The 27,880-nt window shown below is 38.9% G+C and overlaps 2 protein-coding genes across 3 annotated transcripts in view; one reads left to right on the top strand and one right to left on the bottom strand.

Annotated features, from left to right (window-relative positions):
• The first annotated feature begins 13,087 nt into the window (after positions 1–13,087).
• On the top strand, positions 13,088–26,560 carry cmklr1 (chemokine-like receptor 1). Of its 2 annotated transcripts, XM_034871719.1 has the most exons (3): positions 13,088–13,191; positions 13,289–14,357; positions 26,531–26,560. In XM_034871719.1, exon 2 carries the CDS (start codon positions 13,297–13,299, stop codon positions 14,326–14,328), a length of 1,032 nt encoding a protein of 343 aa, XP_034727610.1. In that variant the 5' UTR covers positions 13,088–13,191; positions 13,289–13,296; the 3' UTR covers positions 14,329–14,357; positions 26,531–26,560. The 2 variants fall into 2 exon arrangements, with proteins under 2 accessions (XP_034727610.1, XP_034727608.1); XM_034871717.1 differs by lacking the exon at positions 26,531–26,560 and having other exon boundaries at positions 13,289–15,001.
• wscd2 (WSC domain containing 2) overlaps positions 17,146–27,880 on the bottom strand; it is a 33,540-nt gene continuing 22,805 nt past the window's right edge. The window contains exons 3-9 of the mRNA XM_034871716.1: positions 26,307–26,421; positions 23,642–23,826; positions 21,379–21,500; positions 21,121–21,295; positions 19,952–20,116; positions 19,644–19,844; positions 17,146–17,515 (exon numbers count right to left, since the gene is read on the bottom strand). Of these exons, the coding sequence (XP_034727607.1) occupies positions 17,163–17,515; positions 19,644–19,844; positions 19,952–20,116; positions 21,121–21,295; positions 21,379–21,500; positions 23,642–23,826; positions 26,307–26,421 (1,316 nt within the window). The 3' untranslated portion in view covers positions 17,146–17,162. The remainder of the gene's footprint in view (positions 17,516–19,643; positions 19,845–19,951; positions 20,117–21,120; positions 21,296–21,378; positions 21,501–23,641; positions 23,827–26,306; positions 26,422–27,880) is intronic.

Below are 27,880 nucleotides of genomic sequence, written 5' to 3'. Positions count from 1 at the left end.
TTATCTGGCTGCAGTCCAGTTGCTTACACCACAGATGGCATTTTTGCCACTTCTCAACATGAGGCTGCACAACAACTGTGGCTCAGCGTAAATTCTTTCAGGAAGACCTGACTTTTAGTCAGTGCACTTCTAAATCAATTCAGCTGTTATCCTAATAACAGGATAACAGCTGTTGCTTTTTGCTGTGTACAACTGTTGCATATATGCAACTAGTCTCTCCTGATTTAAATATAGCTCAGCATAAATTATTTCAGGTTGACCTAATTTAATCAATGCTGTCTTCCTTAATAGAATCTGGTGGCGGAGGCTTTCGCCTTCCCGCTTAACCAATCGGAATCGTACACAAATTGCAAGGGCAAATCAGAGAGTCACAACCTTGCTTTTAAAAATCTGTTTCTCTCTTAGCAATTCAGCTGTCGTTGCAGGCAAAGATTGCAACCCTCCACCTCCCTTTCTACTTCCAGTCATCTACTCCTGCTGACTGGGCCAGAGCTTTCTTTGGTCTGGTCTTCGGGCTCCTTCATCGCCACCTCCGGTGTCCAGATTCCATCTGGGGGTCTGATGGTTCTCTATCCCTACATAGATCCACAAAATATTTGTATAACGATGGAGTCTAATCGCCAAAGACTTTATACATTTTATTGAGCTGTACATAAACCTCATTTGCCTATCTGCAAACACGTCTCTCCTGATTGGCTTGAGTTCAGACTGGGCTTTAGTTGAAAACCAAGGAAAAATATGGCAGAATGGGAGACTGATGAAGGAGAAATGATGCCATGAAATGAACGGCCCTTGGGTCATTTTGTGGACTAATTCTATGCCCATCTGGCATATGTTCACTTGAGCTAAACCCCCTCAGCTGTGAAAACAGATAAAACTGAGTCTGCAGCGAAATCATTGATGAGTGCTAATTCAATTTTTGCTGTGTTTATGCAATTAAATGCCTCATGTCACTTTGGGATTATTATCAGAATGGAACAGTCTCATAAAAGGTTAGACATCTGTTATCTTCAATGTATTCCTACAGTATGCTTTTATTTCTCAGTGTTGTTAAATGACTGTGATGCATGAAACAGCAATTACAGGCGTTCTCACTAAACTGTGAGGAGAAAAAAAACAGTTGTTTCCACTGAATATTTTGCAGAATATGTGAAGGAATAGGTTGCCATGCATCAGCATGATCCTCACACTAGCTGACACGTTAACTTGAAGCACACTTGAGAGATGACCTGTCACAGACTATTAAAATAACACCCTGTCTTTTCACTACTTGCTGGAAATGTGCTTCAAGAGGTAGAAAATCCATCTGCCCACCTGGAAAAAAGTGACCTGTCAGGGCAGGAAATAAATCCCTCTGGCACAAGCGCCTTACCTCCTTCCCTGCCAGCTCGTGCTTCTCTCTCCAGCCTCTGTGGAGCCGTCAGCCCGCTTGCCTTCCTGTCGGAGAAGAGGCTTTGTTACGGGTGACAGAGCCGAGTGTCAGAGATGGAGAATCTCGTTAGACAGTCAGAGCGAGAGGGATGGGGCTATCTTTCCACTCTCTGAGTATGGATGGCATAGAAAGCAGGGGTGAGGGGGCTGTTAAATGGATGACACAGTGAAGGAGAACTGCGACAGGAAGCAACAACTGTCCTTAACTGTCAGCATCCAAAATACCTATCTAAAAGGAGGGTGTACTCCAAAATGCTAGATCCATACACTCATTGATAGACTGACAAGTGCTGCTACAAGACGATTTGGGATTTTTTTCCTCTGGTGACAAGAGCACAGAACAACCTGTCCAGGACCCCCTCCAGAAAATCAGAGAGATTGAAACAAAATAACCAATGTGCTAAACTTCACAGTGTCACAACAACAGTTATCCCATGTTTCCTCCATCTCCTTCTTGCTTCCAGTGCATGCTGAGACTCCCCTCAGCTGTCGTCAGAGTAGGTCAGAGGAACGCAAAGAGATACGTGCCTCCCCAGGTGCTAAACAGGTTACTGGAGCTCTGTCCTCACAGTTTTTCTGCACCGGGAGAAGGGCCACTGTCCATGACACCGTCACAGTTGGATGCTAAAGTTTTCCTCTGTTGGCTCTTGAGAAGGGCATGAAAAAAATGACGGTGCTTTTAAAAACATAGCAGTTAACTGGTTTCATTGTTTATTGCTAATTTGGATCCCCTTGTGATGTTACCATGGCTCTAACTACTGTTCTGAGGGTCACTGTTAAATATTAAGTATAATGAACAAATGTTTCCCTATGCTACACACTAAACACACAAATTAAACTGGTACCGTATAATATGACCTCTCTTTTCCAACTAGTAAAATACATAAAAATCAAACATAGGGCTTTCAAACAATATGCAAGAGAGTAAAATAATACTCATTTAACTCATTTATTTTGTAAAATAATAACTGTATTTTTCTTTTTGCTTTTTTGCATTGGTCAGTGGTTGAGGTAGTGTAATGAAACATCTGGATGGAGGTCCATTGGTGTCCACATGTGATGCTTTAGCAGCCTAAATGCTAAATGCTATTTACAGGTAAGTCTTATTTAAATTCTGGAAAAGATAACAGTTTATGTACTGTTATGGCCATTCAAAATGTTTTCATACATAATGTGACTACTTTGGCTGAATGAGTCTGAAATCTTAGTTTTTTGAGTTCTCCTCTGTCTGTCCTCATCATTTGGTCCGTAATACATTAATGTCTGCGAGGGAGTTCAGGCAGATTACTCAAGTGGGGCTTGGGAGTCCTCTACAACATATCCAGCACAGCCTTCACAATAAGGTTGTCTATTCATGCTGTTAGTTCAGTTCTCCGGCACCACTCTTCTGCTCAGTTCCTCTGTGAACTTTGCTGCCAAACACTGAAAACACTTGCTGCTCCCATTTGTGTGTCTCACTTGGGGATTTCCTAAAGAAGCTGTCCTTCAGTCTGTCATGTCCGTGAGCTTCATGGAGACTTTGTGGCGGAGTACATACGAGTTGGCCGACTGAACTGCAGAGAGTCCATAAAATGCAGCAATACATAAACCAGAAGGATCATGGATAATTTATTTTACTCATGACTTCCTGACGAAAGCCTGGAGAGACTGGGTGAACAGCAAGAAGCACTCCTTATGAATGAACAAAGGCTGAACAAAAACAATGATTCGTGTTAGTTTTTGGAGGCAGAACGATGGAAGTTTTTTGGTCTCTTTATCAGACAAAATTGCAAATTTATTTGACAATTGCAAAACGTATTGTCTTGGTGAAATGGTGGCATGATGTGTTCAACATTGTCATTGATTGCTTGTTTGTCAGCTGGAGCATATACTTTCAGATGAAACACTCTCCCTCAGGCCTGTTCTCACATGCTCGATCAGGCCCTTCAGGCTGGTCACCTGCTCGAGGGCCACGGAGTAAATAATCTGTTGGAAAGACAGGAGGCAGAAATAATTAGGTCTCCACTGAGGGGCAGTCATTACCAGGGACTTCCTCCAGGCGTTTCTTGCTGCTTCACTTATTATATCACATCCACACTTGCCTGTGTTGTTCAGAGAAGGGGATGTGCATGCCGCCAGCTCTGTCAAACGTACCAAATCCAGCACTAACAGCCATGTCTTACAGGACGCAGCGATGACTCAGCAACTGTGGGCGGCTCATTATTTCCTTCACCCACCAAGAGATGACTGGCTGGTGGATTTGTATGTACAAGGGGGAGTACAAAATAAATGTACAGCTCTCTGTAACACAAATGAATGCAACACAATACTACTGGATGACTGTGTTGGCTTATGTGTGTTTGCCTTTAGCTATTTTGTAACTTGTTTATGAGATTTTGTAAATGCAGGCTAATGATTGTGTGGCAAGGGAAACTAATTACAGATAATCATCTGAGTGGAACTTCTCTCACAGCAACAGTTTGGATTGCTTTTTAAATGTGCCTGTTTGCAGCCAACCGTTAAATACACACATACAATCATGATGTTTGCATCAAGTTTCTGCTGCCTTGAAAGTTACAAATCAATCATCAATTTTGTCACTGTGCTTTATGGAGTTTTTAGCCTGTCTTAGAGCATGTTACCAACCAGATGTACATGTTATTATTATCTAATCAATCAACAATTTAGAGGCACAGCCCAATGTTGTGACACTGTGATTACAAAATTCATCATAAGTTAGGGTCACTTTGAGGATTGGAGTTAGTAACTGACTTTTTCAGTGCTATAGGATCTCTTATGATCCTTCTAACAGGATTTAGATGGTTGAAAATCATGCAGATGATCACAGAAAACCACAAATCCGGAGCTGTATTGGACATTTTGACTCCATCCCATTAGTAGAATATCCCTGATCTAAAATCTAGTTGTCTAAAACAAATTCAATTTAGAATATGTGTGCTCATTGAAAACAACACATACTGGTATTGTGGTTGACACATTTATAAGCAGATTTCCTTAGGCTTTGTCATGTCAGCTTTTTGTGAGATGCCTGCGTTGAAATTATTAAGATACTGCAGATACTGGATTTGGTAACCTGAAAGATATAAAACCTCCTGACATATAATCCCTCATCACAGAGCTGCCTTCTCTCTGTGATGAAGGAAAAATATATCAGGAGGTTTTTATATCTTCTTACATGTTAATAAATTAACAAGCTCCATTTTTTAGTAAAAAAGAATTAAGTTTTAAGTTTATATTATTGAAAGTGTATTGTTTTTGCTTTGTTCTAGCCATGGGCTAACCAATACAGACTGATCTGTCATCCCTCTGAACCCTAAGACCATTTTTACAGTTCATTGTCCGTCTGGATTTATTTTACAAAAAAGCTTGTAAAACATCAACCCTGTTGTCTACAGTCAAGATATGAATGTCGTTTTTTTTTTCAGGACAAACTAGATTATTATAATATTTGAGTTGCAGTGAGGTCACTTGAACGTTAAAAATGGTTGTAGGACCTTAATTGTCATCAGTCCACTTTAAAATTGTATTCTCCATTGAAAGAAAAGGTCAGTGAACTGCTCTTTTTCAGCCTTTCAAGCTCTCAAGATTTTTCTTAAGTGTTTTCTTCTCATGCATTACTTAAACAAAGCCATTGAGTAGTTCCCATTTTAGACAGTACGCATGTGGAGTTTTGTATATTATCAGATGTAAACCTTGAGATGACCTGCAATATATTACCTTTTTCAATCTTAATGTGGGATGAAAATCTTCTTGTCATATTTTTAAGAAATAATGTTAGGGATGACAATGCATATTGTCTAATGTATGAACGAGGGGCAGATGTATCTCTAGAGATCCTCTTCACCTCCCACTGTTTTCTGGATGGATGTAACATGGAGCCATGAGCCAAACTGCCTACTCTAATCCCCCTGACTGTGTATGTGTGTATAGTATATTCTCACATATTTTATGTTGTCCTGCTGATAAACTGTGTGAGAAGGGAACAAAAGAATTAAATGAAATTTGCAGCTGTAGCAGAGAAGTGACACTCTGTAAATGATACATGTTGCATTTGGGCCGGCAGGGGCTAGAAGCATTATTCTACTTTGGTATAGCTTAATAAATGCATATACCTTAGTTACAGTAATCACTGATTGAATGCACCACCCAGGGAGCATGCTAAGTGTCCTAAATCAACCACACCAACGATGTTGTGTCACAAATAGGTGCACGATCTGTCTGGTTAACATGCTAAAATGTTCATGGGTCTCAGTGACTTAAGCGTTCGCTGAGGAACTTTAACATTTAGTGAGGTTTGTGAGGCCTTCTGCTCGAAGCTGTTAATCCCTGATGTTGCTACAAAGCATCATTCAGCGCAAAATGCGTGAAAACGTTAATCACAGTGTGACAGAGAGACCATGTGGACATTTCTGCATTGAGAATGATCAATCAAAACCTGGAGTAGTGTGCGGAGGACTTTGCTGTGCTCAAAGCTGTCAGTGTGTGTGTGTGTGTGTGTGTGTGTGTGTGTGTGTGTTTATGTGTGTGTGCACAGCAGGCTGTGCCAGAACTGTGCAGCTCTTTTTACATTTGTTTGTGGCTGCAGCTGCAGTAGAGTTTATATTGGGTACATAGTTATGTGTCGTGATCTATTTCAAAGACATTCCACTTCTGCAATTGTTCAGGTGCCACCGGAATTCCGCCGGATGTCTTTCCCCTTCAGCTTTCTATGTTTTGGCATTTTAAACTCTGGTCAATGGTTAACTGCTCCTCAGATCTCTGCAGGGTAAATCCAGACAGACTATTTTCTAGCCTGCTGTAAATGTGTTTTTATGTTAGAAGGTTTATCATAATAATATCACAAGATACTTTTTTCTCTTTTCCCTCCCTCCACCTTCCCTTCCCTTTAAAAACATAACGCTCTCATTTTTACACAAGTAATTTTACTTATGAATAATTTTGTTTTTGAGTAACAGTACTTTTACTTGAGTAAAATATTCTAGTACTCTAATTTAGGGTGTCAGCATGCTAAGGTTTGTTAATTAGCACTAGGGTTGCAACGCTATAAGATTTTCATGATACAATAACCGCCTTAGAAAACATCCTGATTTTGCGGTGTTGTACAATCATTTTGATGATCGTTGTCAGTTACAATGACCCCTGATAGAATGAAAAACAAAACATCTTTTATGGGGGACAAAACATGCTTTATTATAATTAAAACTTGAAACGTTCTTTTTAATAGAGGTATGTGTAAAAAGTCTCCCTTTTGAAAATTTATAAAACACAATAACTGTCAGTTTTGATTCCATTATATACCGTGAAACCCTAATTAGCACTGAACACAAAGACATGTACCCTGGAGCCATCACGCTAGCATGGCTAGAAATAGTTCCATTGCCAACTGCTTTTCACGCAACATCAAACTATAGGCGGTTTCAAAGCTGCTCATCAGTAGTAGTTTAGTAGTGAACTGGGTTTTGGTGATTGACACGCTTACTTAACCTACAGCTGTGTTGATGACAGGCTCTAATTAGTCACTGGGGCAGTCAGTCAGACATGAGTGTGATTCCCTTAAATGTGTGTGCAATAAATCTTGACATTTCTTTATCCCCGCTTGGTGTAACAGAAAGGTTGAAAGTGAAGGGTTCACCACATCATTCTCTGTGCCATGAGAACCAAAAGGTCTGCTGTAAAAAGATCTTGTTCAGCCCAACTGCTTTACAAATCCTAATGTGCATCCTGTAACCCACACTTATACATTGCAAAATCATTGTGTTTCTAACTCTAACTGGTCATCACTTCCTGAGGGTGATAACGCAGCTTTGTTTCAAATACCATTACAGCCTGATTACTATCTATTTCTGATATTGTCCCTCAAAACTTAGTCCACTTTAATCTGCATTGTGGAGTTGGATTTTTAGGTAAGCAGATTTATGCTGTGGACAAGTGCATCTCTGCCACACTCTAATCTATATAATGGGTTTCAAGCAGAATAGACTTATGTAGCAATGATGCTCAAGTTACTTTAAAATACAATTCAAATGGCGCACTGGCTGGCAGGAGCGGAAGCTGATACTGTACTGAATGCCAGAGGACCCTCCATCAAACTGCAGAGGAGAGCAGGGAGACCAGTAAATAGAAGTCTTTACTCATTTGTTGCACTGTTAAAAGCTTGAAAACCCAGTGGCTGATTGAAATCTAGAAGTATTTGATGCACGAAGGTTTCATGAATGAGCAAAATATCAACGCTGTCATTTGTGTACATGCTGTGGCTATCGTATTCGAGCTGAGGACAAATGATTTGCAGAATAAAATCAGCCTATGTGAGCGATGCAGTCTGTGAAATGTATGGATGTATGGGACATACATATGGGAGCTGAGACAGTAGATTAGTACTATAGTGTTACTGTGACCACAGTGACACCTTGGAAACAGCAGATCATAGTCAGTCATCATGTCAGAGGTCATAGAAGAAGAAATAGTCACTTTCATTTCCCAAAAATGTTTGAAGCCACGATTCATCATTTGACCCTTAAAAGTCATGAAAGATTGAACTAATGTTCTGTAGAACCACATTGACCCAGGGTTCTGTATTAACTAGATTGATAGCACTATCTTTTATCAACTAATTAGTTTAAGTTACATTTCATGGACCACATTTCTAGTTGGGGCTTGCTTAAACATCCCCAGTTTGTATGAAGATAGTATAAAAGGTTGAAGGAGAAAAGGTTTTTTATTGTTTGTTTTAACTGCTGAGCAAGTATATTTTGCAATAAAAAAGATAAAAATGAGGCACATCTGTTTGCATATCAGTTCTATTTAATTTCTTTCTGTACTGTAATTAAATATAGTGCTGTTTAATACTTGCTCTGTTTTACAACATTTGCTGTACAAAATATACAAAACATTCTAAATGTGACCCAATGTTATACTCTAAGACAACCTGAACTTAAGCTTAAACTTAAGGTTGGCCTCATTTTTCACTGATCCAATATGGATTGCTTTGCATTGAATTTCAACAACATAAATAGTGTTGTAAATTCTCCTTAAATCACATTATGCTTAAATCCACCATCTTCTTCCTCTTCATCATCTATCTATGCAACCTCTCAACTGAAGTTAATGCCCTGTAATTCTTCATTTAAGTGTGCAGCATCTTGTGAAGTGTGAATCTACATTTCCTCACTAAGGCTTGCAATGCGTTTCCCAGAGAAAGGCTATACCTGGTTATTGTGTGTGTTTGCTTATTTATAACCTCAGCCTTCATTAGGAAATCTAATCTGTAGGGCACAGCAGGTGTCCTCTGCAGTGAAAGTGATTTTGCTGAAATGCATCTAAATAGGTCAGGTGGTCATGCTGTACTCTATTTCCTAATGTATCAGAGCTGCATGTGGCTCCGGATTTACACCCATAAGCTCATTCTCAGAACATGTGAAACGTCCTTGTTCATTATAGTAATCAAGAGAACACAAAGACACATGAGAAAACAAATGATAAATGTTATGTTATTTAATGTGATATAAGACTAATTGTTTTTTCCCTCTGAGTTCCAACCTAAACTCAGGGTTAGACAAACTCTGATCTGTCAAACTCAGAGTTTCTGGTTTCAAAAACAGATGATGGGAATTATGACAATCAACTCTGAGTTAAGTTAGCCCTGGGTCAATGGAATCATTAATGGATTGCAGATAACATGAAACGTCATGGCAACAGGACAACAAAGAGCTAGAACCTCCTACTTCTCCTGAGTTGGGAATATTGATGAATGTTTCTGCAGAGTATAAACATATGTTTAAGGAAAAAAGAGCAATCCAGTTGTAGCTGTGAAAGAATGACAGCATGTGTGGCAGAACAATTGCTGACTGAGTCAATGCGTGAGTATTTATTTAAAAAATAATTTGGAAAGTTTTATCTTCATTTTAATACTCATTCAACTTTTGTTTGTATGCGTGTGTCTTCATATTTATTCAGGGCACAAAACACACTTGGCCGCAACTGAAGATGAAATGCATGGTTTTCATTTTATTTCAAGCAATTGTGATGTTAATGATTATAAAAGTAAAATTTTCCAAGCAAACAGAGTAACTTTTTCTGCCATCATTAAACTGCTTATATTCAATAGTGTCTTTAAAATTAACACTAAATGTACTTATGCATGAAAATCTAAACATGTGTTTTCAATAAACAAATTCTATTAAAGAAAACAAGGCTGAAGCACCCAAAAAAGGAGGGGGTTCACCAGCACCCCCACAGGCTGAAGAGATGGTCAGAACAGTGGGCGACCTATTGCTGACGGCCTTTCTGGTGGAAGCTCGTCTGCAATGGAATACATAAAGCTGCAGATAAAAAGGCAGATTTCAAAATACAACAGCTTAACAGATCAGTTAAAGGGGGGTGAGGTGAATGAGTTTACTAACATGATGAACAACATGACACTCATTAAGTGCATTCTGCATATGTACTTGTAGGATATGAAGAATACTTCATTCAAAGAAAGGCATAATATTTAGGTTTTTTTTTACACAGGGGAGGTTGAGAATTAAAACTCATGAGTTATAAGGTGAAAGAAAACTAACTCAGAGTTACGCTGAACTGGCTTTGTGAAACCCAAACCCCAGAGTTTCAGCTTTATTTTCAAACACATCTGCCTCTACACACATGCTCTAAACAGAACACACACATGTTTCTATTTTTCCAACTCTTTCTTTTTTGCTGTACAGAATCAAAACTCTAAATACTAAGTGAAACCTTCCCATTAATCTACACATTTGCCTCAAATCACACAATGAATGTGAAAGTAAACAACACAACCATGAAAACTAACTTTCTTCAGTTTTACCATAAAGAGACTAAATCCTCATTTCTGGATATTTGTTTTAAAATAAGTACACTGTTTCAAAAGTTTTGGGTTACTTCTGAGATCAGTTTTCAGATTACATAATGTGCTTACATTGCAAAAGGGTTCTCCAATGTTTCCTCAGTTAGTTTTTTAAAATTAAATCAGATTAGTAAACAGAATGTGCCTTTGGAACATTGGATGAATGGTTGCTGATGATAGGTGTTGCAAGTGTAATTTCCCACAAATTCCCCTATATCTGAGTATAATTTCCCACATAGGCAATGTAGATATTGCCTTAAAATCAGCTCCCCAGTCAGATAGTATTCTGTCTCCAATGGAGTGGAATGGAAATTTATAAGTGACCCCAAATTCTGAACGGTTAGTGTGTATATATTTATTTCTGTCTCTATTTGTGATGCTTTATCCCACTGAACCCATTCACCTAATCTTTCAGAGAGAGAGAGTCCTCCCCCGAAAAACAATCCCATAAATTGCAGTTATGACCCATATTTACAGTTGTAGTGGCAGCATCCTCTAGTGGCCGTAGTAGTTATGATGTGAGGTGACGAAGTGTGTGCATGGTTCAGGTTCATGGTGCATTGCTATGGTGGATAGGCAAAACGACCGAGGTGACTGGGGTTTGTGTCCTGTTTGAAAATAAACTTAAACTGTTTTTTAGTTTTTTCACTTTACGGAACAGACAGAACTACATCAATTCAATTCAATTCAATTCAATTTTATTTTTAGTATCAATTCATAACAAGAGTTATCTCAAGACACTATACAGATAGACCACACTCCAGAATTTGCAAGGACCCAACAGTTCTAGTAGTCTCCTCCAGAGCAAGCAACAGTGCGACAGTGGCATCACATTTGACATCAAGAGCAAGACCGGATGTCACGTAACGTAACAAATTTACTGATTTTAACCCAGACCACAATCATTTTCTAAATGTAACAAAATGGTTTTAGTGCCTAAACCTAACTGAACTGTGACCGTTTCACAACATCTAACGTTTAAACGGAAAACTGCTAAGGTCGCTAATTGACAAAACACTCCACGGATTGTATTAGACATTATGAATAAAGGACCTATATGATTGTTTGGTTAAGACGTCTAGAAATGTGGGAGTTTCAGATGAAATCTGGACTCAAGTGTTATGTTCGCGAACGGTGCTTTCCTCATCACTCATTCCAACAGAGTAATTTTGCCATCTGCGGTTCTTCTTCTTGCTGCTGCTTCAAATGAATCTGCCTCGATGATCATGACTCTATAAAGCAGGACGAACATGGAGAGCTCATTCAGTCACTAACCATGTTCTGTGGCTGTTGCAACAGCTGTTGCTTTCTGTGTTGTGCTATTTGAAACATCTGCATCCTAAGCTGGGGCTGAAATATCAAATTAAAGTCAGTTTGTTTAAAGAACGCTTTATGGTCAATGAATAATGTGGCCTTTGACTTTGAACAGATGCGTATGGCCAATAACGTGCATCTGGCAGAGAAAAGGGAAACATCAGAGCTATATCACCACGCTCTGACAGATGTGTGTGTTTATTAAGATACTTCTCTTTTCACGAACCAGAGGATTAAGCTTCAATAGTAAGTATTTATGTAATAATAATGCTCATAACTCTGTCTTATACACATTGCATACACGTGGCCCAAATATACACATTCAAACCTGTACACATGCAGTAAATGGAGAAATGTCAGAGCAAGGGAGCTGCCAAGGGTCAGATGCCCCAAGAAGTTGCTCAAAGGCACCTCAGCACTGCCCAGGAGGTGAACTGGCACCTCTCCAGCTATCAGTCAAAAGTCCGTACTTGGCCCATACATGATTTAATTTTAACCAACAGCAGTGCAGGAAATGAAAGAGAAATGTGAGCTCATTTTGTTTTTAAAATGGTGCAACATGTCCAGGGTCAAAATAATTCTCCTCCTTATATTTCACCATTGGAAAGATCACAATATCTTTTAATTGGGTCATTTATGTAGTGGAAATGTGAAGTATTTTTTTGAAATTGGTGCCTTCTAGGCCGATAAAAGACAATGTTTAGGGTTAGAAGTAATAGAAGTAATCTCACTTTCTACTCTGTACCAATATTAAAAGAACAACAATGAGCCTGTTGATTTTCTAAATGTTGAAAGAGAGGATGGCAGGGGAAGTCCCAGACTGCAGAGGCTTCATGAGACACTGACAGTGAATTACAATAAAACTTGAGCAGAATTTACCTTTAAACCTGATTTCATCCATGTTTTTAAGAGTATTGTAACACTTGGACCACGTTGAGCACATTGGTGGAGACAAAAATTGAGCTTTTATTGACTTTTTTTAAGTGTTTAGAAACACAACTCCACAACTCCAATTATATTGTTGTGCCATGTCAGCTGAATGTCTAAATAGGCAACTGCAAGGTAACATGTTCACAGAAGATGTTGTTTTTCTGATCGACACATTTTTAGCAACACTATCGGAATGACTGTAAGGATGACAATGCAATTCAGTCGCTCTGTCCATCACTTTGTCTAGATTTAAATATTTTATCAACGATTGGATTGCCATGCAATTTAGTACAAACATTCGTCACCTCTACCAGATTAAATCATCTCTAATGCAATGCAAAGCAAATGACATACACATGAGCCTCAGCTGTATTTTGTGTTAACGCTAATTATTGTAAAGTGCTTTGTCTGGTGTGGTTAAAAGGCAATATATAAACAAAGACCTTATCTTGAGTTTTCACAAGTTATTTCGAGAATACAAAATGCAGTACTGAAAGTATTTAGAGGATGGAAGTGTTGAGAAACCATCCAGTCAGCTGATTGCTAAGCAGATAGGTTGTGCAGTGTTTCTAACAAGTTTAAAGGACGCAGCAGCTCTGTTGACACTAAACTCTGGACACCATCAAGTCAACAGCAGTGGAAGGTCTGTGCGGCAGGTGCGGCAAATTATTGTTATTACAAAGGACTTATTGTTAACTATGTTAAATGTGTTAAAATGCTGGTTATTTTAAATGTTTTCCTTTTTTTCCACAGGTATCAAAATGGATTTGTATGAATATGATCAGGACTATAATTACACTGAAAGCAGTAACATTCCACACGAGGAGGCAGTTTTCAAGCACCAATCAACATGTTTAAAGGAAGTTTTGTGTGTGTCTTTACTCGTGGTCAACGTGGTCATATTTCTGCTGGGCTTCTGTGGAAACATACTGGTCATCTGGATTTCTAGCTTTAAGATGAAGAAGACGGTCAACACCACCTGGTACCTGAGCCTTGCTATCTCTGACTTCATCTTCTGCGCCTTCCTCCCGTTCAGCATCACCAGCATGGTGATGGATGAGTGGATCTTTGGCCAATTCCTGTGCAAATTTGCCCCCTCCGTTATGTTCCTCAACATGTTCAGCAGCATCTTCCTCCTGGTCGTCATCAGCATCGACCGCTGTGTGTCGGTCATGTTTCCAGTTTGGGCTCAGAACCATCGCACTGTTAAAAAGGCATCCATTGTTGTTGTTATGTCCTGGCTTCTCGCCATCGCACTGAGCTTTCCCTCCGTCATCTTTCGAGATGTTAGCGATTACATGGGTAGGACCATTTGCCACAACATATACAATTCAAACCAACACAATCACATGATAGTTGCAGTGAGCCGATTCCTTGCAGGGTTCATTGCCCCTTTCATTGTCATTGTCATCTGCTACTCTATCATCATCATCAGACTTCGAACCAACAGGATGACCAAATCTTCCAAACCCTTCAAAGTCATGTCTGCCCTGGTCGCTGCTTTCTTCATCTGCTGGCTGCCCTACCACGTGTTCGTCCTACTTGAGCTCAACCATCAAAACTTCAACCACAGGCTTTTAACTGCTGGACTCCAAATAGGCACTTCTTTGGCTTCAGCAAACAGCTTCCTTAACCCAGTTTTGTATGTTTTCATGGGCAATGACTTCAAGCGGAAGTTCAAGAGCTCCGTGCTCTCAAAGATGGAGAACGCAATGATAGAGGAAGGCCGAACCACCAGCCGATACCTTTCTAGGTCCAGCTCCATGGACGGCAGAGCTTCTACACACATCTAGAGACAACAATCCAAAACTGTATATATACTGTTTTCAAATATGTGATTAAGAAACACAACATATCAAGAAAATGTATGTATTCACAATGCATGAGCATATCTGTTGCACTTTTCTACCGTTGGCAGCAGGTACAAAGCTGTTGCCAATTCAGGCTTACAAACATGATGTAGATGAAGAATCTGCAAGCTTAAGCCAATATCTAAACTTCTACTTTACCCGTTGTGCACTGCCTGGTGACATCAATCTCATCCAGCAGAAGGAATATTTTCAGAGCAGAATTTGTGGAAAGTTTTGCAGACAGTTTTTAATGATATATAGATAGATACATAGAGGAATTTAAGTTGTAAAATACAATGGCTGTAAAATATGATGTACATTGTCTCGTAATAAAAATAACAAATATATTATCATTATTTTAAGCAATGTCTGAAATTACATTTAGCAAAAGGACGCCTCAAAGATTTTCTTTCACAAACAATGTGTAATACGTGTATAAATTCTGTCAGTATGGATTTAGGATTTCAGATACATTTGCAGGGCTCTTGCATGGATTGCAATTACTGTATGTCCTTTATTTTAAATATTTTCTTATCTGTTTGTTGAATTGATTGTTGTAAAGTTTTCATTTGAGAGCTGAAGTAAAATGCAAAGCATCAGGCCACACAATTGGAAACAGAAATAGAAGATCATGAAGAAAACTGGCTGAAGAAAAAGAGGCAAGAATTGATTACTGGTATTTCCTTTTCCTGCACCTCAGCTGTCCAAAAAGGGATCTTCTGGAGTTTTATTTACTGACACCACAGTACGCAACAATTTATGTGTTGCAGAATTCATTAATTGGTGTGTCAGACCGACCCAAACGCAATGTGTCAATGAGTGGAGGACTGCTGTTGAAATATCTACAGTATAGTTAACTCTTATGAACCATGGAAATACCAAACACCCAGCTCCTGTCACTAGTTGACAAAAACAATGTGTTGAATAGACCTGTATTTCAGTTATGTCATGTGTCAGTGAATGTGACTTAAATAAATGTGCAATAAATATTTCTGTTTTTTAAAATAAAGCTGTAACTATCAAAATCATCTCTCTCTCTCATCTGTGTTAAACAGGAAATCCTGGATGTGCACATAGGACCATAAATCCACTAGATGTAGTAATGTTATTTTTAGTAAAATACATTAGGATTAATTAGGTATAATAGCTACTTCTGAATGATAGAGGAGCCTGGCGAGACTGTAAATGAGATCTATATTCACAATAGATCTTCAAAAACATACAATCACTTTTTTACTTGTCATCTTAATTGCAACGTATTTATTAGAAATTACAGTTGATCACACATCATTTTGTGGATTCATTTATTGGGCCTTATCACATTACATTCATTCCATAGAAAATACATTCAAATGTGACACCTATGTTGAGAAAGTGCCAGCTTGTCAATGAAAGCAAGAGCCAATAAAGTTTAAAGCACGTGTTAAAAATAGAAACAATTTCTCCCGTTTTGCTTGTTGCAATACAAATATTGCCAATTTGTCGGCACACACTATAAAAAAATATATTTATATAATTCTGAAAATGGAAGTCAGTTAATTTTTTCTGGCAATTTGTCACCAGTGTTTCATTTATTAATGTATTCATGTATCTGTTTATTTATATATTTGTTTATTTTTAAGCATATGGCACAGCACATTGAGTACCGTTATAAGACGTGCTGCTTATAAAATCTGGGCAGAATGTTTCACACATTTGTGGAGTTTTTTTTTATTTTGAAGAGTAAAATTATCACCAGCTTTAACTGTTTCATTGCTCTTCTTACAACAAAGCAAAAAAAAACAATGTTTTCCCATTCAGTATGTATGTATAACTGTTATAAAATAAATCTATAACGATCACTACTGCTAAAGGTAACCTTTGATGTATACCACGAGTGTAACTCCTCAGTGATCTTTGGGGCATGTGTTGCACAGCAAAGTGCTTTTTGGATTTCTGCATCGAGTCCAGTGTTAAGAAAACATATTCACAACCAAATTTGTCGACATGTGCATTGCACACCAGAGATAAATAAATGCTGTTGAGATAAATCCTCTTCTCTCCTTGAGTCAGTGCCTTCAAGAGAGATTATTCCATCTTCTTGAATACGAGGAGCTGAGTTCTTTACCTCTTCATCATTGAAAACAAGATTCCTCTCACATACAGTAAGTTGAATAACATACTGTACAAATAATGGAAACACACATATAATCATCAGGTAGTTAAAGCCTGCATATTGCATTTTTGCCCTCTGACAAAGGGCTCAACGTTTTAAAGTTTTTGTGTATAAAATAGTATTTTTCTGTATCTGTGATAGCAGCAGAAGATTAATACATTGTAATGTTTTGATTTATCATATTTCTCTTTAGCACAAAATAAGCATATACAACAAACTTTGCAGCATTGTATAATATCTTTTGGGTCACATGTTTTTCCAATGGCAACAAATCACCCAGCGCAGTCATTTGAGCCTCTCTCTAATCACAGCTATGGTACCATAGTCATGTTAAGGCATGTGCACATGCCTTCACAGCACATGTGCATAGAGCAGTTATAAATAAGTACTTTTCATTCAGCCAAAGAGAAAAACAAATTAGTTAAAACTGCTTCTTAAATGAATGCATGGGACTGGTGCAACAGAAGATTAAAGAACATGAATAGAAAATTAAAATAGGAGGGTAAAGAGATTTCTTCTTTCTACAGCTTCAACCTATGTTCACAAAAAAACATTTAAAACATTTGAAGCCATGTATTCCTACAAAATATGGTGCAGTCTGAAAATAAGGGGATTACGTATATCATCTTGGCATATATTCCTCTGGAACTCCAGACATGTTCCTTTTCCTCAAGGCCGCGTCTACTGTTCTGATCAGTTCGTTGATGTTCGCACGCATTTCAGGAGTATAGGGATCATATTCAAGCTTTCGTAGCCCTGATCGCTTAAAGTTTCCATCCTTCTGGCCCTCAACGCAGAGAAGGCGGTCCTCAGAAACCTTTAAACCCAGAAACTGGACCATCCCCTTCAGCTGGGAGAACAGGTCCCTCTTCACATTCTCAAAGTGGACCACGTGGACAACCTTCCCATAATTCAGCCAATCCAACGTGTGGGACGCCCACCAAGGGGCATAATTCTTCACAAACTCGGGCCACTCTGCAAGACAAATGAGAGTAAAGAAAATCCATCAACAAGAACATGTGGGTGTCAATGCACAACATAAAGTCCATTATATTGGGCAAACTGAAGTACTGGACACAGAAAAACCCTCAGCTTGTCGTCCTGAAGAAATCAGGGTCTGTTTTAATCAAACGTGTAATAATTACAGAATTAATCACTTGCATGCTTAGAGCAGAAATAGAAGAATAGTGTGATGAATACAGGCCCGGTCTCATGACAAAGCATCGGCAAAATGCAAAAAATGACAGCGTGAAAAAATATACACAACAATTTATTTGGTCAAATTGGGGACTGAATGAAGGGGAAGTGAGAGTCCTAACATCCAAACATTGATGTCATATGCTCGACATGTGTGGCGCAATCCACAGCAGGGAACATTAAGTGATTTCTAAAATGTTCGGACTGTAAAGTGGACATTCTCAGTTGTCAGTCAAACTGTGGATGTACTGTAGGAAAATCCATCGCTTGCAACTTTTACTCATTGATAATCTTCTGGCCCATAAAAGTGGCTGCTGGCAGGCGCTGTGCTGCATTAGCACGCATTTTTACTGTTAGCAGAGGTAGTCGTTAAAGTTTAAAGTCTGCTGAGTTTGCAGTGCTGTCTCAGAAACCAGTGAGAGATGCACAGTGGACGGAATATTATATGCTGCATCTAAAAACACAACCAGCTGCATATGTAGAAATACTGAGGCACTGGCGCCTTTGACCACACCTGGTCTCTTCTCCTTGCTATCACGCTTTCAAAAGCAACTGTAGCTTAAATTGAGAAGGAACCAAAATAATAGCAGCTCTCCCGTGATCGTCCTTTTCAACTGAATATCAGATGCAGTTAAGATACTTGTGTTCTCATTAACAGGGGTTTGATTTTTGAAAACCCAAAGAGATTTCTGTAAGAGCCTTTAACTAAAGCCACAAGATAACACTGGAAAAATAACAGACTTTGCTCTATAAAATGACATGCCCTCCAAACTAAGTTACACTTGCCCCTGAGTTGACTTTATGGGGCCACACTGGAAGGCATCAATGTCAGTAACATCATCTGAGCCCCACAGCCTGCCCCTGCAGAGGTGAGTGCATCAAATCGTACATGTAGCACCCCGAACACAATGTCACGCTGACTCTCAAACTGGATCCTCTCTCTGTATTCAAAGTGGCAGCTGTCAAAAAGCTTTTCTCTTTACTGATGTCACTGGATCATTTCCCCAGCAACAGAAGGAATAAACGTTCATTGGAAATGGCAGGCCAAATGTGCTAATGTTTCCAAAAAAGAGAGACAACTGCTGGGTCGGCAACTCTCCAGCTTCAGGAAAATCGATTTAACCTCACAGAAAGTCAGAGAGATGGTAGAGACAAAACCAGACAAAACCAGTTGCCATGGTTACCAAGACACACTTAGGAGGGTGAATGAGCTGCAAATCAAATATGCATGAAATAAAAATATCTCTTAGCAAAGAGCATAACATTTTATAGACAAAGAGTTGCTCAACCCAAATGTTTTACTTTCTTTATATAATAAACCTAGCTGTTATGAGAGTATTGTTCAAACATATTTAGATTTTCTTTGACACAATTTTGTTTTCTGGCACATTTCCTAATTAATTGTAGCGCGAGAGGAACACACAGTTTTGCCTGTTGACACAACTGAAGATCCATCTAGGAGACACTGAGGTTTTGGTTGGTTGGATGATTGTTTCAGTTCTCATTTTGTAAAATCATGAGTTATACAGAATCATTATGGAAATGGTTTTGGAACCTTTCCAAAACTTTGTGCTCAACCAAATTAGTTTATGAGGTCAAAACCACTAAGGTTTTTAGGTTTCTTGCTCACTTCCTTTATTTCCTTACCAGTCTATGTCACCATTTGTCCTTCAGCTGGATATATGTTTGCCTCATAACTTGAAAAAACATGTATTTCCTATCTTAACTATCTAGCTTGCAGTTACTAAAAAAATGTTTCCACTTTCCAGTTTTATTCAAAAGTCAGCCATCATAGTAGAAATTGAAAATAGAACCATTCCATTGTTCAGTTAGTCTGTTTGTTTACATCACTATACAGAATGCATTGTTACAAATACTGTACAATGTAGTGGCTACAACAGCTCACCTTTTCCTTTCCAGTGGGCCTGGGAAGCAAATCCAATGTGGCCACCATATTTTCTGTTAAATTCAGCCATGAGGGCTTTGTAGGGGTTTCGGATCATAAGGATGCTGGAGTCAAAGGATTCAATCTCTTTCTTGCCGCTTTCATGTGTTTTAATGCAGATCGTCCTCCCACTTCGCCAGTGATCGCGTTCCCCTTTAAATCCTGTGAAACAATGATGATCCCTCAATGAATATACATCTGTATTTAATCCACAGAGAGGTGTGATAAATACATGTTGTGAATCATGTCGGATAAATGTTGATGCCTACCTTTATTGTAAAGGGAGCCATCAAAGTAATAGCTGCCGGTGTAGAAGCCAGTTGCCAGTTCTATGAGGTGGCGAGCCCAGGTGTTGCCAGCTCCGGGGAAACTGGCGAGGGCCACCAGCTGCTTGGCACGAGTGGGCAGGAAGTGCCGGTCCATGCAGCGGTTATCTAACAAAACACAAAGAACAACAGGCTTTATTAATGATTTGTTGTGTATAGAATTACTGAAGAATGCTACAGTTATAAACATGGACATGAACACTCTGCTAAATATTTGAGAAGTTGTTAAACACAATTAAGTTTCAAATACATCCTAAACCTTAGTCACTTCCTGTTAATTGTTTGTGTTGTAATAACAGGGACTTAAAACAACATTTAACCTTGTTGGAGAAAAAAGTCAAAAGAGGTTAAAAAAAAAGGGATATAGACACTTTGGGGAGTTATTTTCAAAGCTTAGTTTCCTCTTTTTCACACATTTTTTAACAATGCCCACTTACTGACGTCAATGTTCTATATTGATAATGGACAAATAAAAAATGATAAAACAATGGGTGCAGAGTACAACTTGTCCAGAATCTTAACATGAAATTCACTTTTTGCCGTGGCTTGTTCTTGTTTTTTTTCTTCCTCCGCAGCGTTAAAACTGCTTTTTTTATTTATACCGGGCTCTGTGTTTTTGCTGATCTAAGCTACAGCAGTCTGGGCCTTTGAGGAAACACTGTCAACAAAAACACAAATGCTAGAGACAGACCAATACTCCACTTTTGAGGCTGTTAACAATATTTGGGAATAATAATAAAACTGTTCTATCCATATGCCTAAACTTTGGTAATCAAAGTGAAGGACAGGATATTTTACAGTCGAACCGAATAAACCTTCAGATGGCAGTAACAGGACATATATGTTGGTTATAAAACATTTATATATTATATAAATACATTTCAACAGGCGATGTACTGTATACCGGCTCTACACACGGAGGTGAAAAAAGAAACAGGGCACACATGGGTGGAGTCAGGTTTTTGCTAGTTTACAAGAACTCAGCATTTTCACACTTTGCTGGCGATAGTTGTGTATATATCTCCTGCACGCAGGGTGTGGCTGACATTTTACTGGCATGCCCCTCATTCCATTTTGTGCTTTATATACTGCTGCCTGCCACCAAACATTACCTTGAACTTGCGTCTGGTACACCACAAAGTACTCGTTGTTCCCGCAGCTCTCAAACTCTTCCCCGTGGCAGCGGTGGACACACATGCCCTCGTCCTCCAGCTCATGAAGGGAGAAGCGGGAAGTCGGGAAGGCACAGTAACATCGATCTCCAGCCAGAACAGCAAGCGTTTTTTCCTGAAATACAATTGCCATTAAACATTGGAGACGCACTTGCACAAATCTACAATGCATGAATACACACATTCAAAAAAGCTCACCTTCTCCGTGCACATGTCCACACATTTCTCCACAGACATGTTTTGGATGACTGCGCTGAAGGGAAGTGCCAGAGTGACATTTTCAGGCCTGTGGAAACACCCTTTGAAAATGGCGCTGCCATCTGAAACGGAGAGAACAAACAAAAATGTTATTCACCAATACAATAGGAAGGAAAACAGACAAAAACACTCCAGTTTTATGGTTTTTGAGCACAGTTTTCCACCGGCTTGGTGTCTATTCACTGACCCCTCATGAAGAGATTCTTCTTCAGCCTACTGAGGTCCTGATCTGCAGACTCAATCAATAGCAGCTCTCACATTCCTGCAGTGTCTCGATGACCTTTAATCTCAAACCTCCCTCTGGTCTGATGAATAGACCATAAATCATACTTTCACCTTTTGTTCGTTTTTTTCTTTGATATTTTTGATTTGCTACACCTACACACACATCCTAACTAAGCAATGATGTAAGTGCTTTTCCAAACAAATCAAAACAAAACAATCTGAAAAAAGGAATTGATTTCAATTCTGGATTGAACTTTTTATCATATGCAGCCTATGACAGCAAGGTTGTGAGCAGCATCGCTTTATTACAGGTTAAAAAAAACACTGTTTTAAGTCACAGCGGAAAAAATCCAAACATTGATTTCACATTAATTTCAGGCTGTCAGACATGCTGCTGATGTAAATATGAAACTCTCTCAGCTGTCAACAACCTGTTAAGCATTTATAAGGGAGGGGGGAAAGCAAACACTAAAAGCTTTTTACTGTGACTGATACCATGATGAAAACAGCCTGCTGTCTCAAACCTCACCGAATAATATATGCACATGCAGCTGTGCGTCAGCGTTATTTCTTCCTTTTTAAGTTCATGCTATCAAAACCTGAAGCCTCCCCAATACTTCGGAGCTAGTCGTATCAGTGCTGTGAGGCTTTGAGCCAGGGCAACACCCCCTTGCAAATTAGCTCTAGCCATGTGTGTGTATCTAATGTTTTGTTTATTTTTGACCTTTTTCCCTGACTAAAAGTTGCATTTTTAATGTCCTTACTCTCTTTATTTCCCTGCAGTATATATTCATTGCATCCTCTTTCTGTTTTCTTTCTTTGTCCTTGCATGTGGTAGAGCTTTGTAAATCAACCTGAGATACTTTTTTATTTTGCTTCCGCCGAGTAGCATTACAAATGCAAAATCCAAACATACATCTCAAACAAGGGCTTAAGCAAATAATAAAGTCATTGATGCAAATACATAGCTGAGGGAAGTACAGAAGAACATAATCCTATTGCTTTGCTTTCAGGTAAGCCGTATAACAGCTAAGCAAAAGAAATAAAAGCAGAATATAATGTATTTGAAGGATTATCTGAAAACACTCAACCATGTGACTGTAATGGCCTTTCAGTGGTAAAAAACAACAAGACAGAATTATGTTCACATGATGGAGATCAGGGTCAGAGGTGAAAACACAAACATGAAGAGCTTGTTCAGCAGTCTGATCGCAAACAGGGAAAAAAAAGCAGAAACGAAAATAATGATACCAAACAAATGCCACTGAACTGGGCCAGAAAAGTAGGATCATTTAAATTCAGGTGGTGTTTAAATATTTACTATAGGTGTACATTTACTCTCTCCTTTCACTTTAGCAGATTATTCTAAGAAGCAGTAGGCAGATAAAGAAAAAGGAAGAGCAAAGAGAAGGGAAAGATGTCTAAAGTTACCTCACCCTGTATTTTTTTAAATAATCAACAAACTATCTCAACACGCATTTCTTCTTAACTTCTGCTAATCAGCCCTTTCTTCACTTCCCTTCAGTTTTTCAGCAGCAAGCAGCAGTAAGTGTTCAGGATGCAGACCACGGCTGGCTGGGCTACGTAGGTAGCACAGCTCTCCGGGGAAAGAGGTAAACACAACAGAGCAGCCTGCTCCCAACTGCGGCAGTAACCCAACATAAAACAAATATATTATCCCTCAAAACAGCCGGGCTTGTTACATTTCTGGATCAAAATAGCCTTTTTTGTGTTGGTACACTCAGGTCTGCTCGCATGTTTCTCCGCACATGGATATCAGTTCCATTGTTCACATTTTTTCTATTTCAAATAAACAAAATGTGTGACCAAATTTTTAATTTGTGACAACATTTTAAATTTTCAAACTTGACAGTGGTGTCTTGTGCTAATTTAACAGCTTTGTGTGGAGCAGCAGTGCATGTTGTTCCTATGCAGCCAAGGGGGGGTTTTAGTTGTTGTTGCTGAGTGTCAGACTCACAGCGACGCGCTGACTCCTGGCTCAGCTCCAGCCTATAGATGGATAGTCGGTTGGCTCCTCCACACAGGTTGCTCTTCTCTCCTTTGCACTCCATATTGCATTCGCTATCTGAAGCATTGGGTGCCTGGATCTTGTGGCCGCAGTAGCACTCTGCTCCGAACTCCAGACCTGCGTACATGTACCCTCTGTAGGAAAAAGAAAGAAAAAATAATTAGCATTGTTAGTAAAGGAAGGACCGAGAGGTTAAAGGTATTGTTCTGAGCCTTCATGGAGTGTCTTAATCCTTCACAGGCCAATATAGATTATCATTCATTATCCAGCAACTAGATAAGCAGTGATCAATAAAACTACACATGGTGCACAAAGGATATTGAAGTACAGATGAGAATACATCCAAATGTTACTCTGGAATAGAACATCTCTCTCTTTGGTGAAGATGCTGCGAGGCTCTAAAGGCAATTATTGAAAGCTGAATCCATCACACAAGGTCTCTTCTCTCGCTTCCGTTGATGCACGGAGGATTTAACTCCCAAGAGGCCTTTCGGGTGCAATTAGACGTCTGACACCCCCCTCACACAGGACAAATCCCTATAGCTGTCAATCAAACCTAAACCTCTGTGCTGTTGTCCTTTATTTGATTGTTTGTTTATATTAACCCGCTGCTCCGGGGGAGGAGGCAAGCAGGCTACAAGAAGCAAGAAGCAAGAGGAGGAAGGAACTGAAAACAAGCATCTCTCTCAAGTTCCTTTTCTCCCATCTGTGAATCAGTAATGGCTGTGACTCAATTCATTCAATAGAGTCTCTGGTATTCCACAGGGAGAGAAAAGAGGGGAAAGAAAGACAGGTAGCAGCAAGGCGGAGACAATGTGAGGACACAAACGGAGGAGAAGAGAAGAAAGATATCTGCTTTCAAAACAGAAGCATTCATAACTGTTTTTATGTTTTAACCCCATACAAAAACCAGGATTGTATTTGTATGCTAATAAAACATAAATTAAATGAATGAATGAGATATGCAATAGGTCTCCCTCCAAAGTAGTTGAATGAGGGTGTTCTATATGGCCAAATACAGGCATCTTTACACTATAGACTTATGCAAATGTTGAACATTTCAGTAATAACATGCTGGTAGAAGAGCCTAAACCCTTCAGGGAAGGCCTTGCACCGGATCTTTGGAACCTGGCTGCAGGTATTTGTTCCCATTCAGCCACAAGAGCATAATTGATGCTGAGCACTGATATTGGTCCATAAGGTCTGGCTCACAGTCGGCTCTCCTATTCATTCATCAAAGGTATTGGATGCAAGGCTGGACTATTAACCAGGCAGAGCAGGCATCTGAATCCTTTTCAGCTTTTCAAAAGATAGTGTCAGGTGTGTGTGTGTGTATGTGGCTAAAATCTTATTTCATGGAAAAATTGCCTGCACACAACAAGTAGAAGAGGCTCTGGAGTTATTTTGTGTGCGAAGAGTGACAAAATATAAGCAGGTGTGACAAAATGTGTCACCGTCGTGTCACATATTGTTCATGGAAACAATTGATTTGCATCTCAAGAGCCAGTATGTGGAAATATTTCTATAAAATAGAACTACCAGAGGGTTTAATGAAAACATAGTATGGGAATATACAACACTAAAGCACAATAACAGCTGACATGATGTAGGCCCTAAAGTGTGTCCTACTGTATATAATGTCAACAGAAAGAACTGGTCATGGTTGGATGGGGTTAAGATGGGGGCTCTGTAGGCCAGTCAAATTCTTCCGCAACAACTTTGACAAACTATTTCTTTATGAGCTATGGGGGCATTGTTATTTTAACACAGGAAAGGGCCATGACACTGAGTTGGAAACACATGATGTCTAAAAAATACTAAAGATTTCCCTTTATTGATACAAAGGGGCAAAGCCCAAACCAAGAAAAAAAACCTTTATGCAAAATGGTTGTCCACATACCTTGGACCGTAGAGTGTACTTTAGTTGGACAGTAATGATATTCTTTAGTGTAGTGTTTTATGATTAAACCGATGATTGACATAACAATCTCACCGTAAGGTAGATTTAATGGCTGTCCTGGAGCGGATGTATATTGATGTTCAAATTATCATTTTTATTCTGGATAATTTTGTTAAATTCTGTTTCCATCTAAAAAAAAAATGAATTTTTTGAATTTAACAAAATTATCCAGAATAAAAATGATGATTTGAACATCAATATACATCCGTTCCAGGACAGCCATTTAATATACCTTACGGGGAGATTGTTATGTTTCCATCTAAAAAAAATGAACTTTGAAACTCCAAAAAATGGGAAAACTTAATAATGTGAAAGCTCCTGAACACCTACCAAATGGGCCTTTAAGTGAGATTGTTTGTTTTACTTGCGGTAAAAGAAACAATTATTTTGCACATCAAGATATATGTTGATGCTAATATATGTGACAAGTCTGTATTGCTCATTAATTGGTCCTCAGATCTATGATTCTGGCTCCGTAAAACACCACAAATGAGGAAGCAACTTTTAATCACTGTCAGGAGTTTTCAATTTCCATGTCAGCTCCTCTGCACTGTCAGCTCTACTATATTTATCAGCAACACAATAGAAATAAAAAAAAGACAGTACCGCTGTATCTAATGGATGAGTGTTTTTTGTTGTTTGCTGCCGTCATACCTTTCCGCACAGTTGTCCTGGCAACGAAATACAGTCATTTTTTTGTAGTCAAAAAAGGAAACTCCTCTCAGTGCTCTCTTCTGTGTGTCATCAATGTAGCAGCCAATGTACTTTGCTGAAAAAGAGAAAAGAATATAAGTTAATTTTGTGCACAGCAATACAGACACATTTTGAAAAGAAATACATATATATGTATATATATATTATATATTATATATATATATTTTATATATATATATATATATATATATATATATATATTATATATATGTACATGATGTTTACTTCAGCTACTGTCCAACACTTAATTGTGTTTAATTTCAATTAATATAGATAGATGGAGTCAAAAGTTAATGCCGCCCACAGCAGTTTCTTCTTAACATGCCGACACAGTGTAGTAACAGAGCACATGCCGAGTCCAAACTGGGGCAGAATCTTAATTTATTTATAAAGACACACATCTCCTTCTAGTGGCCTATAACTGTAACTGTCATCTGTGCATTTGTTCAGTAGTGTGTGGGGGTTGGGCTCTAGTGAACCTCTGCAGAGAGATACAGCAACCCTTCAACAGCTTCTTCCCTTTTACTAGAACACTGTTTCCCTGTTTGACTGAGCTGCACAGGCTCCACTATACCTTTAACAAACAACCCTCTCGCCATCTGTGCTGTGCCATTACCCCTCTGAGCCTCTCATGATAGCTAAATGAGTCCTCGTCTACTGCATTACTTTAATTGTTATGGACTAAAGTCCTGCATTTGTGCAGCATGTGGTGTGCTGCAGGACTCGGCTGTAATCTTCCTTTCTAACAATTGTTGCAGAAATTAATCAGCTTTATGATTAAGGGAAATGGGAATTTAAATGAAGCTGAAACTTCATTTTGAATGGTATATTTCTTCTTAGTATGACATGAGGATAAAGGATGAAACATCAGACGCAACTGATGATATTATAATGTTTTTCAATATACCAATGTTCCACGACCTCCCTCTATCTGGTGGATCATGTTAACTGATGTCAGCAGTCTATCCAAAATTCTATCCCCAGTCCACTCCTGTTTTTCCTACAGTATGCTTCTGCGCCATTGCACCACACAGTGCAAATGTGTTTATGTGCTGCGTTATGCATCTTGTGCTGCAATATTCGCTCCAAATTATATTCGGAGCCAGTGGGAATGAGTGCATTTGCAGTGAGAGGAGACAGAGGAAAGAAAAATCCAGTCTGAAGATGGTTCAGACTGCAGAGTATTGAGTGGTTCTCTATGTAAGCAAACAAATGCTTTGAAGCTGCTAATTACTCCATCATCACTTTTAGCTGCAGTCCTGTGAGGTTAGTGTTTCAGGAAGGGAGGGGAGGAGGAGGAGGACTGAGCCAGACTGAGACCTTCATTTGATCAGATAACCCAAAGCTTACATTTACATTGTAAATATGTTTGTTTTCCTGGCCTTGAATTGAAAAAAAGATAGCTCACCACTGTATTAGAAAAACATTGTTTTTTAATATTCTACACTCTAATGCGCAGCAGGATCCTGTACAACAGTGACTCAGTTTTTGCAATGGAATCATGTATTTGTTTT

This window comes from Etheostoma cragini, chromosome 5 (assembly GCF_013103735.1).
Source record: "Etheostoma cragini isolate CJK2018 chromosome 5, CSU_Ecrag_1.0, whole genome shotgun sequence".
Lineage (NCBI taxonomy): Eukaryota > Metazoa > Chordata > Actinopteri > Perciformes > Percidae > Etheostoma > Etheostoma cragini.
This window is presented reverse-complemented; position numbering and strand designations above follow the sequence as displayed.

Coding starts and splice junctions, on each gene's coding strand:
- cmklr1 (XM_034871719.1), top strand. CDS start 13,297: ATGGATTTGTATGAATATGATCAGGACTATAATTACACTGAAAGCAGT.